Genomic DNA, 12,765 nt, shown 5'->3' with positions numbered 1-12,765 from the left:
GTTTTTGTTTTTTAGAATATTTGCATAGACTTTATTGGTTGATCGCCCTTAATCTGAAAATCCAAAATCCAAAATTTTTGACCATCATATCAGCAACCAAAAAATTTTGGATTTCAGAGTATTTCAGATTTCATAGCTTTTCAGATTTTGAATTTTCAGATCAGGGTTGTTCATCCTACATACTGTCTTATATATTACATAACTATACTTTATAATTATATAAATTACAGATTTTATGAAATTTATAATACAGTATAATATGTAATATATGTATACAGATGATATTGTGCAGTCTAAAACACAGTACAATATATATTATTTATATTAAAAAGCTCATTTATGAAACAGTGCAAGAAAGTTTAGAGGTGAAATGATTGGGTTATGACAGTCTTAACCTAATCAGTAAATTAATCCCCTGATAGGAATTAACTGAGTACTAACTATAAATGGGTAGGGTGTGGCTGGAGGAGGTGGGTCCCTAGGGGTGTGCCTTTGGGGTATGTAGTTTGTTTTTTGTTCTTGTTTTTTTAGTTGTAGATGAATACAATAACTTTATTTAGTATTTTTTTTAATGTGGTGCTGGGGATTGAACCCAGTGCCCCATGCATATTAGGCAAATGCTGTACCAAGTGCTGTACCCAGCCTTGTAATTTGTATCTGGAGAATGCAGTCTCTCTCTCCCTGCTGTCTGATCATCAAGTGACCTGCTTCCCTCTGCCACACTCTTTTGCCATGATGTTCAGCTTCAACTCAAATGGAGCCAGCTGCCTATGGACAGAGACCTTAGCACTATGGGCCCCCAAATAAAGTTTTCCTCCACTAAACTTGTTCTTATAGGATCTTTTAATCATAGCAGTGAAAAAGCTGACTAAAACAGAAATTAGTACCAAGAGTGGGATCATTCTTTGACTAACCTGACCATATGGTTCAGAAGCTTTGGGAGCTTTTCGGAATTTGGGGGAGGAATTTTTTTTTTTAAAGAGAGAGTGAGAGAGAATTTTTTTTTTTTTTAACATGGTCTTTTTTTTTTTTTTTTTTTTTTTTTAAAGAGAGAGTGAGAGAGAGGGGGACAGAGAGAGAGAGAATTTTAACATTTATTTATTCTTAGTTCTCGGCAGACACAACATCTTTGTTTGTATGTGGTGCTGAGGATCGAACCCGGGCCGTATGCACGCTAGGTGAGCGCACTACCGCTTGAGCCACATCGCCAGCCCGAGAGAGAATTTTTAATATTTATTTTTTAGTTCTCGGCGGACACAACATCTTTGTTGGTATGTGGTGCTGAGGTTCGAACCTGGGCCGCACGCATGCCAGGCGATTGAGCCACATCCCCAGCCCCTGGGGGAGGAATTTTGAGATCTCCACTGACCTAACAGTTTAAAAGGGCAAGCTGGGGGCTGGGGTTGTGGCTCAGTAGTAGAACGCTCGCCTAGCACACGAGAGGCACTGGGTTTGATTGTAAGCACTATATAAAAATAAATAAATGAAATAAAGGTATGGTGTCCAACTGCTACTAAAAAAAGTATTTAAAAAAAAGTGCAGTCTGGCCTAGTGTGGTGGCACATGCCTGTAATCCCAGCGGTTTGGGAGGCTGAGACAGAAGGATTGCCGGTTCAAAGCCAGCTTCAGCAACAGCGAGGCACTAAGCAACTCAGTAAGACCCTGTCTCTAAATAAAATTCAAAATAGGGCTGAGAATGTGTTTCAGTGGTTGAGGTCCCTGAGTTCAATCCCAGGTACCCCCCCACACCAAATAAATAAATAGAAGTGCAAGCTGGGGGCTGGGGCTGTAGCTCAGTGACAGAGCTCTTGCCTGGCATGTGTGAGGCAGTGGGTTCGATCCTTAGCACCACATATAAATAAAATAAAGTTATTCTGTCCAACTATAAGTATAATTTTTTTGTTTGTTTTTTACAATTTGATAATCATATGACTGTATTATATAGTATATACACATTAATCTTGTATTACATATGTATGTCACAGGCATAGTTTGATATATATTATAATATATACTTTATTATAATATAGAATGTTATAATAAATGTGGGCCTAAAATAAATGTAGTTCATCATTGCATATTACATTTACCTAACAGGCCACTGGATACAAATATACCTTCATAATCAAGAAAACATAGTTTCCCATATAGTTAACTATAACATTTTTCAGAAGTACTGGTATTTCAGTACCATTCAAAATGGGATGGTAGTACTCACAATTTCCATGTACAGACATTTGACTTTGTTTATGCTTTTAAAACCCATGAGTGTGTAGAATTCAAAAGCTTGATCATTGGACTTAGATTCTGTATCTAAGAAACATTCGGTATTCAATTATGATAACAATAAACTTTATGCAAACAAAATGCATATATTTTATTAATAATTATTAGGATTGGAAAGAATAATGAGCTATTATGTCAGGTCAGATGAATTTCCACAAATAACATCTGGTCTTTGGTATTAAGATGTGAATGCTTTATGATTAAGAAACTCACGGCAGCCAGTTAAAATATTTCTGTCAGGTTCATTTCCATTTCTTCACCTAAGCGCTCCCACAAACTTAGATATTTGTAGTAGATGACATCTGTGGGAAGTAGGTTCAAACTGACCAGACTTTTTCAGACACTCTGCTGACAGCTGACTGCTCCAGACTTGGATTAACCCTATAGCATCTGGATCCATTTGCCTTTGTATTTGCTGACCGCTCCTTTTTCTGATAATCTATATTAAAGAATTAGACAAAAATACTTGACTTTCCCACACATTCACTTCCTATCATTAACTGAATTTTCAAAGTAGCAATTGAGACTTTTTCCATAGATCTCAAAGTAAATTGCAAAATTCTCCAGCTTTTAAGTCCCATTTCATTTTCATTCGTTTTAATAGAGTGCAGCATGGAATGCTTTAAAAAGAGGAAAGGGTATTGTGGAATCAAATAAGCATTCCATGGATGTTATGGGGGAAGTACACATTTTTTTTTTTTAAAGAGAGAGGTGAGAGAGAGAGAGAATTTTTTTTAAATATTTATTTATTTATTAGTTATTGGCGGACACAACATCTTTGTTTGTATGTGGTGCTGGAGGATCGAACCCGGGCCGCACGCATTCCAGGAGGGCGCGTAACCGCTTGAGCCACATCCCCAGCCCCAGAGAGAGAATTATTAATATTTATTTTTTAGTTCTCGGCGGACACAACATCTTTGTTTGTATGTGGTGCTGAGGATCGAACCCGGGCCGCACGCATGCCAGGCGAGCGCACTACCACTTGAGCCACATCCCCAGCCCAGAAGTACACATTTTTAAAAAAAATATATATTTTTTAATGCAAGCTAGAAATGCTTTAGAGTGTTAGAAGTGGAGCTTAATGGTTGATTCTGGTGGGAGCTCAAAAAGCCAGAATGCCAATAGAACCATGGACAGTAATGACAGGGCTCAGGAAAATTCAGAGGAATAAATACTATTGGGAATTGACCTAGAGGCCATTCATGTTATATTCTAGCTGAGAAATTGTCTGCATTTTTCTATGTCCTGAGACTTTCTGTGAGGCTGATTTTAAAAGCAATAAACTTCTTAATCTGGCAGAAGTTTCTAAACAGCATAGCATTCAGGTGGTGGCATGGATATTGCTGGTGGCTTTTAGTCAAACTTAATTAAAATTCAGGAGCAGAAAGACTTGAAAAACTTGGACTCAAAGGTGGAGTAAAACTGGGGCTAAGGAAGTTGCAGTTGTTAAAGGGATTGCTGCCACTAAAGAAATGCTAAAAGCCTTTGCCCAGAGATTATCAGAAAGATGACCTGAGGACATCACAGGAATTGGCAAGATCATGTCCATCTCAGATTCAAGGAAGTAAAAGTAAAATTCTTTTGAGAAGAGACCAGTGGGATACTCTTCTTACACAAGGGGCCTAGGAAGTTTTTTCAATGTGCTCAGTCACCCAGACACTCAGAGGCTGCTGCAGCCCTGGTTCCTAGAAGCTTTACTACTACTTTAGAGGGTGTCAGCCACAAGGTGGTGGTTCTGCAGGTCATGGAGGTCCACGGAGGTTTCCACCAAGATTTCAAAGGAAGGCATGGGAAGCCAGGCAAAGTACAGCAGGGTCAGAGTCCCTGCAAGCAACTCCTGAGCGGGCAAAGTATGAAGAGGAATATTAGGAGCCGCTCTGGAAATACATGCCCTTAAGTCCTGAGCAAGAGATACTGAACAATTATTGTGCCCCGCAATAACTTGGGCTTTACCTTTGCGTGGATAATGAGGCATGGCTCCAGGAGTAGATGTTACCTGGGGGGGTTGAGTTATACTCACCTATTCCTTTGTAATCCTACCCATTGCCCTGTTTTTGGATAGAATGTTCTAAGAAACAGTGTCCCCCAATTAAAGCCAACTCTAGAATGTGTGCTTGCGCTCGCTCTCTCTCCTCTCTTTCTCTCTCTCTCTTCAGCTTCTCATGACTCACTCCCACCCCCACCTCCACCCCGTGGGGGAGCCTGGGAAGCTGTTCTGAAACTTATAAAAAAATATTCCATGTCTGCGTGGTATTTTGTGTCACCCCAAATTCACTAACTGACTTTAGTTCAGTTGCCTGCACTGGACAGGGGCAGCAGAGGAATCCAAAGCTGCAGTGGAGACCCCAAGATTAAGAAATGCCACTAACATAGTACGTCATCCTACGAAAGCTGCAGGAATTGAGCAAAGACAAGCCAACAGAAAGGCCCTTATGGCTACAACCAACAAGGACATGAGGCGGATCTATACAAGTCCTTTGGACAGAACATCACCATGCCATGGGCCCCAGAAGCCATATGTGGAGCTACAGGATTTGTTTGCCCAGCTGGATTTAAGTCTTGCTTTGGTGCCATCCCTTCTTTCTATGCCCCTATTTTTGAGAATGGAAATGTTTACTCTGTACCTTTGTATACTAGATACTTGTAAATTGCTTTTGATTTTTATAGGAGCTCACAATGCAAGCTTGCCCTGAATCTCAGAGGAGACTTTGGACTTGAACTTTTGGACAATCTTGGAACTGTTGAGAATATGAGGACCATTGGAAATGGACAAAATGTATTTTGCATTGTGAAATGGTCATGAGATTTTGGCAATCAGGAGCAGAATGTTATGATTTGGATGTGATGTGTCCCCCAAAATGAGAGTCTTAACCCAATCAGTGAATTAATCCCCTGATGGGATTAACTGAGTGGAAACTGAAGGTGGGTAGAGTGTGGCTAGAGAAGGTGATCCCTAGGGGTGTGCCTTTGGGGCATATATTTCGTATGTGGAGAGTGGATACTCTTTTTCGATCTCTCTGTCACTGCTGCTTGATCATCATGTCAGCTGCTTCCCTCCACTAAACTCTTCCGCCATGATGTTCAGCTTCCCTCAAGCCCCCAGGAATCGAGCTGGCTGTCAATGGATTGAGACCTCTGAAATCATGAGCCCTTAAATAAACTTTTCCTCAAGTTGTTCTTGATGGGTCTTTTAGTCACAGCAGTGAAAAGCCTGACTAAAATAGGGCTGAAGATGTATTTCAGTTGTAGAGTGCCCCTGGGTTCAATCCCCAATACACCTCCCTCTCCCTCTCTCCCTCCCTCTCTCTCTCTCTCTCTCTCTCTCTCACACACACACACACAAAGATGGGAAAAAGAAAAATAAACAAAACAGCGGTTAAGTGGTTACCCCATAAGGGAAGATGCACAAGTTTTTTCTTTAAATTTTATCTATTTTATGTTTTATTTTTATCATTTTATTGATTGATTGATTGATTGAATGGTATTGAGGATTAAACTCGGGGGCACTTAACCATTGAGCCCTTTTTTATTTTTTGAGATAGGGTCTAGCTAAGTTGCTGAGGCTGGCCTAGAGCTTGTGATCCTCCTGCCTCAGCTTCCCAAGTCACTGGGATCACAGGTATGCACGCCACTACGCTCAGCTTCTATATAATTTCATTTTTTAAACTATATCCATATATATTGCTTATATAAGTTTTAAAGCTTACTTTTTAAAAAATATTTTTTAGTTGTAAACGGACCTTTATTAATTTATTTATATGTGGTGCTGAGAATTGAACCCAGTGCCCCTCACACATGCTAGGCAAGTGCTCTATCACTGAGACATGACCCCAGCCCGTAAAACTTACTTTTAAAAACAAATCTTAATACTTTACCATGACTTCAGGGCCAAATGTCATGGTCCACACTTGTAATCCCAGCAATTTGGGAGATTAAGGCAGGAGGATTGCAAATCCAAAGCCAGCCTCAAAAACTTAGTGTGACCCTAAGTAACTTAGCAAGACCCTGTAGCAAAATTACAAATAAAAAGAACTGGGGATATGGCTCAGCAGTTAAGCGCCCCTGGGTTCAACCCAGTACAAATAAACAAACAAACTTAAACTATGACTTCAAAGAGCAAGGTCTATGGATATTACATTTGTTTTAAGTCACAGTCATTGAACACATTTGGCACTCAAAAGATATTTATGAATGGTGTGTGAGGTTGTAGCTCAGTGATAGCACACTTGCCTAGCAAGTGGGGTTTGATTCTCAGCACCATATATAAATAAATAAAATAAAGGTCCATCAACAACTAAAAAGAAATATTTTTTTAAAAAAGGTATTTATGGATGAATGAAGAACCTGTTAAATGGAAGAGTATACAGATATAGGCATTAACTAGAGTAAAAATTAGTTTTGAAAATGTGAAAAGATTTATGGATGCAGGAAGCTGAGGTGGCTGGGCTTAGTTTATTTAGTTTGCTTGGGTTTTTCGTTTTATTTTATTTTGGTACTGGGGATTGAACCCGGGGTTATTTTACCACTGAGCTGTATCTCCAGCCCTTTTATTTTTATTTTTTTTTTTTTTGAGGCAGGGTCTCATTAGATTGCTTAGGGTCTTGCTAAATTGCTAAAGCTGGCCTCAAATTTGTAATCCTCCTGCTTCAGCTTCCACTGGAATTATAGACCTTCACCCTGCTCTTGGCCTAAGGTGACTGGTTCTAAGAAGAACCAAGCCCAGATACAGGCAAGAGGAAGTCCTTGGGTTGGTTATAAGCCTGTCCCTAATATCTTTTTTCTTCCAACCTCAGTGAGGACCAGAATCTCTGAGCCCTACCCTACATTCTTAAGAGAAACTCTGAAAGCAGAAGAGGCTTTCCACCAAGAGGAAGATGGAGAACCACTCCTAGAGATTTATTATAATCTGTTTCCTCTTTGGCTCTTGCTCTATCACATATATGGAAAACTCAAATAACCAAGCATCCCAAACATAGATCTTATAAATAAATCAGTAAGAAGTTAGAAGCCCCTCCCAACCCCATCTATTCCTCCCCTATCCTGCTATCTTGATGAAGCACCAAAGTCAAGTGCACAGTAGGGAGACATAAAGTATGAAGAGGAACACTTAATAAAGAACTTCTAGAGGAGCTGGGGATGTGGCTCAAGTGGTAGCATGCTCGCCTGGCATGTGCGAGGCACTGGGTTCGATCCTCAACACCACATAAAAGTGAAGTGAAGATATTGTGTCCACCTAAAACTAAAAAATAAATATTTAGGGAAAAAAAAAAAGAACTTCTAGGGAAGTTCGGAGATCTCAAAGGACCCTGGTGCACAGCCAAAGAGCTGACAAGGTCCAGGCCACGACTCTTCAGAGCAACAGAAAGCAGTTATAATCTCCTCTCAGCTCTGCTGTCACAGAAAGTTAATTACTTGTTGCATCAGCACTGTCAGAATCATCCTGGGGAGAGAAAAAAGACAAAGCACCTGTAGGCTCTACAAAAAAATGAACATTTATGTTTATAAATGCTGCTCCCGGCTGCCTACTCTCCATGTTTCCTCTCTGTTACCTTCTAAAACATACTTCTTAGGAGGCTAATAATGAAGGATTTTAACTTTGGATAATAAAATAAACCCTGGCACTCAATAAACATCACTTAGTTCCAGAATTTCAATAATTCTACCAATCCTACAGCTGTAAAGATGCTCAACAGGACCAGATCTGCTCTAGGATAGTGAAGGAGGGAGGGAGATGGAAGGGAGGATGCTCTTGGTTTTCTAAAACTTGCAGAACATTTGTCAAATTCAAATTTGGTTAATATGCACTGAGAACTATTGTGTGCTAGAGACCGGGATAGAAACTTTCTAGTGTGTTATTTTTTAAGGCCTAAAAAGAAACTCAAGAGTGGCGGGAAAGGCATTACTTACATCCAGGTCATCCATGGCAGGTGGAGGTCTCTTGGTGCTGACCTTTTCCAAAAGCTAATGGGAAGAAAAAATAGTCCCAAGAGTCAAGGAGGGTGAGGGAAGGATAACCTGCATACTGATGGACTACAGAAGAATGGTCCCAGCCAGAGCCTGCCAGGCAACTACTCCCATCTTCAAAACCCATAACACATCACTGAAATTAACTGGAGCCTGTCACGTGGCAATGTCTATAATTCCAGCAGCTCAAGAGGCTGAGGCAGGAGTATCGTGAGTTCAAAGCCAGCCTTAGCAATGTAGTAAGGCCCTGAGCAATGCAGAGAGACCCTATTTCTAAATAAAATATTAAAAAATAGCTGGGAATGTGGCTCACTGGTTAAGTGCCCCTGGGTTCAATCCCCATACAAAAAAATTAAAGAAATAAAAGTTCATTGTAAAAAAAGTAAACTTAAATACACATAGTCTTTACCCTTACTAATCCAGATTCATATCCCACATCCTTCTCAACAGTGCTAGGGATCAAACCCATGGCCTCACACAGTCTAGGCAAGCACTACCACTGAGCTACATCCTCAACCCATGATACACACTTTATACTGTTTGGCGTTAGCTTCCCATGCAATGTTCCGGCTCAGGAAGAAAAAAAAAAACACAAAGAAAAGACAAGAATGTAAGTACTATGGGAAGCAATTTTGCTAAACTTGTACAGAACACAGGCTACTCTAGGAATAGTAATTGAATTTATATATAATTTCACTAATGTTTATTCCTCTCATCCCTACTAAACACTGCATGAAATGTGTAAAGAGTAACAGCACCAATGAATATCCTACTAAGGATGCTTGACTATCCCTGCTTGGTCCTGATGACAATTCTCCAGAGAAATGTATGCAGACAGACACAGAGAATGACCAAGATGGGCAAAAAACAGCAGGTGCTATATCTCCTACCTCTGCATAATGCTCCACGTGAGCCAGCTCTACCTCTTCATCCCCTTCCCAGTCTCTCCAGTTATCGAAGTCCACAGACAGCCATACTGGCTGCAAGAGGAAATACAGAGAGTCACAGGCAGGAAGAGCAGCATCAGGAATGCATGAAAAGATTATCAGTATGTGCATAGAAGGGTAAGAGGGTCAATGCGGTATAGTATTCCCAACAGCATCCCTTTTGACCAACTCCCCTCCAGGCTGACATGTTGTCGTTGGCATCCACAAATATTTACCAAAAATCTACTAGCTGCTAAGCACAATGCCAGAAATGACAGGATCTGTAAAAGCATAGAAGCCTTGCCCTTAGGGGGACAACACATCTGGAAAAATATCATAAAGCATCAGAGGAGTCAGTCAATCAAGACAGACAAGTGGCATTCCCTGGAATCAGAGGTGACACTTTGAGGCCCATGTTCCAAAGTGTCCTCATTTATATAGGGAAGACATCATTCACACATTCATTTAATAATATTTATTGAACATACACTATGGGTCAGACTCTGAGTTTGGTATTGGGATTATAAAAATGTTCAACAGAGTGTCTCAGCCATCAGGAAGAAAGTCGGGGAAAGATACATTAAAAAAAAAATCCACAGACAGTCTTGCACACAGTGTGAAAAGTATGGTGGTAGGATGAAACAGGGGATATCATGGGAACCCAGAAAGGAGGTAGGGGAACCCATACTTCTTGGAATAGCAGGGCCTTTAAGGATATGCAGGGGTTAGGTAGGTGAAGGCAAGAATGGTGGTAGATTTTCAGGAAAAAGACATGGCTTGAGCAAAGTTACAAAGGTGAGGAAAACCTAGTTTGTACAAAAAAAAAAAAAAAACAGAAACAAAACACTGCAAATAGCTTGCTGTGTCTGGAATGTAAACATGGAGCCAGAAAGTATGGGATGGGATTCTTGCCTTGCTACAGTACTTGGAATTCAACCCAAAGGGCAGGAGTTACAGCTCAAATACCTAAAAAAAAGGTCAGGGAGGTAATGAAAAAGAGTAACCTGAGGTGAAGTGCATACCCCATTTAAAGCTTCTATTCAGCATTTGGGAATTTATATTAGCATAACCAGATTCTCCCAAATTGCAAAGAAGCTAATAATCTGAATTTGTAGATAAAATATCTTACATTTTTAAATGTCAGCAAGCAATAAAAAATGTAAATGTAACCAATAAAAACAATTTTTATGCCAGGTAATGGTAGTGCACACCAGTGATTCTAGTTATTCAGGAAGCTGAGGCAGAAGGATAACAAATTCAAGGCCAACCTGAGCAATTTAATGAGACTGTGTCTCAAAAATAAAAATAAAAAATTTTAAAAGGGTTAGAGATGTAGTTCAGTAGAAGAGTATCTGCCTAGCATGCATGAGGCCCTGGGTTCAATCCCTAGTACTAAAGGAAAAAAAAATTGACACTGTGAAAAATATTAAAATAAATGTGAAAAAAGTCAGATTCATCCAGCAGGTGGCCAATTTTCAAGCTTTGGGTTTTTTGTGGTTGTTGTGTTTTGGGTTTTGGGGTATTAGGGGCTGAACCCAGGAGTGCTCTATCATTGTCCTAGATTAACATCCTTTTTATATTTTACTTTGAGGCAAGGTCTCACTAAATTGCCCAGGTTGATCTTGAACTTGTGATCATCCTGCCTCAGCCTCCCAGTAGCTGGGATTAAAGGCATGCATCACCATGCCCAACTGAACTTTCAATCTTAAGGGGAGAAGCCACTGGAGGGTCTTATGTGGGAAAGTGTTAAGGTTAAGGTATGTTTTAGACAGTCTGCTTGGAGCAACACAGAGGATGGATTGTGGATGGGGCCAAAAATATGCAACAAACTTCCCCAAAGGGGCTGGGGTTGTAGCTTAGGGATAGAATGCTTGCCTAGCACATGTCAGGCACTGGGTTCCACCTTCAACACCACATCAAAATAAATAAAATATAGGTTTTGCATCCTTGTACAACTAATAATAATAGTAAAAACTTCCCAAAAAATACTGACGGAGGAGGTCTGAACCAAGAAGAAGTAATAATTTCAAAAATATTTAGGAGGTCAGCCAGGTATAGTGGTGACTGAGGCACCAGTCACAAGTTAGAGACCAGCCTCAGCAATTTAGTAAGACCCTATCTCAAAATAATAAAGACAGACTGTCTTTCCCTCTGGAGATAGCCTGCATTCTCCCTTGAATGTGTATTCCTTGCTTTATACCCAAGGCTTCTCTCTTGAGAGTGTCTCCATTCTTCCTTTAATATATGTTTACTTTCCTAAATAAACCTCCATCTTTGTTTTTTGGTACCGGGGGTTAAACTCGGGGTACTCAACCACTGAGCCACATCCCCGGCCTTATTTTTGTATTTTATTTAGAGACAGGGTCTCACTGAGTTGCTTAGCTCCTCACCATTGCTGAGGCTGGCTTTGAATTTGCTATTCTCCTGTCTCAGCCCTTGGGATTACAGGAGTGCGCCACCCCGCGGGGCTCCATCTATGTTTTAAAAAATTAAATAAATAAAAATAAAAAGGTCTGGGGATGTAGTTCAGTGAGAGAGCACTCTGGGTTCAGTTCCTAGTACTGGGGATGTGGGTGAGGGAGGGCAGTATATTGAGTAGGAAGCAGGGCCTGATGAGTCATTGAATATTGACTGGAAAGGAAGCAAGGGCAATCCCAGAGGATGAGCAGAGAGCACACAAGGAGCAAGCCACTCCCCACACACCTTGATATCTTCCTTGGTGAGCCGGGGCCAGGCCACCTTCTCCTTCCATTTCCTCACAAAGCAAGTAATAGAGCGGCCGGACCTCTTATCCTGGGAATCCTGCCAGATAGAAAGCCTCATTCTTAGGGTCTGAGTTTTCATATGAATCTCCTGGGCACCTTTTCCATCCAAACCTTACTTGACGCACCCCACCCTCACCTTGGAGTTCACTTTGGCGTAGAACTCAATCTCGTTGTACAACTCGACTCCATCACCATTCCTGCAGCTATGGAAATAATGAAATTGAGATGTGGGAGCCTGGGGGTGGGGGTGCGGATTAGGAAAACAGAAGTTCCTGGGAAGCGAGCCCCTTCATAGAGGAGGGCCATTACCTGAACACAATGCGATGATCCTCAATGAGCACATGGACATCCGTGCTGTCCTCAACACAAAATTCCATAAACACATACTTGGGCCTGTCATACCACAGGGTCCGGGCATGCTGCCTGACAGGAGTGTGGTGGGGCTTCATAAGTGTGGGGAAGGGAATATAGGGCAGTTGGGTAAGATGAGGGAGGGGACCTTAAAGGAACGTTCGGTGCCGCAGTTCTGTTAAAGTGGAGCAATACAAGACAGAGGGGGAGGAAGGGAGTGACGGAAGTGCATAGATGTGGTGAGGGTGAACCTAGGTCGAATCAAAACTCACCCTACAAGTTACAGAGTTCTGGGGTCTTGGGCTCCCATGGGCCTCACTGAATCTGGGGTGCGCACTAGACTGGAAGGGAATCTCCAGGGAAAAGGGCGGAGGGAAAGGGGCAGTACCAAGGCCGGAAACACTTACCGTGCCATGGCTGCTCCACCTGCCCAGTGGCATTTGGAGTCCCAGGCAAAAGCCTCTATCTTTAGA

At 41.2% G+C, this 12,765-nt stretch overlaps 1 protein-coding gene across 2 annotated transcripts; it reads right to left on the bottom strand.

Moving 5' to 3' along the window:
• Nucleotides 1-5,662: 5,662 nt before the first annotated feature.
• Nucleotides 5,663-12,763, bottom strand: PTGES3L (prostaglandin E synthase 3 like). Of its 2 annotated transcripts, XM_081271667.1 has the most exons (7): nt 12,700-12,763; nt 12,251-12,364; nt 12,078-12,144; nt 11,880-11,978; nt 9,141-9,230; nt 8,194-8,247; nt 5,663-7,726 (listed from the first exon to the last, which is right to left on the bottom strand). In XM_081271667.1, exons 1-7 carry the CDS (start codon nt 12,705-12,707, stop codon nt 7,691-7,693), a joined length of 468 nt encoding a protein of 155 aa, XP_081127793.1. In that variant the 5' UTR covers nt 12,708-12,763; the 3' UTR covers nt 5,663-7,690. The 2 variants fall into 2 exon arrangements, with proteins under 2 accessions (XP_081127793.1, XP_081127794.1); XM_081271668.1 differs by lacking the exon at nt 9,141-9,230.
• Between the last annotated feature and the right edge of the window lie 2 nt (nt 12,764-12,765).

This window comes from Spermophilus citellus (genome assembly GCF_964194105.1).
Source record: "Spermophilus citellus genome assembly, chromosome: 17".
Classification (NCBI taxonomy): domain Eukaryota; kingdom Metazoa; phylum Chordata; class Mammalia; order Rodentia; family Sciuridae; genus Spermophilus; species Spermophilus citellus.
Note: the sequence above shows the minus strand (reverse complement) of the source record. Positions and strands in the feature narration are given on the sequence as shown.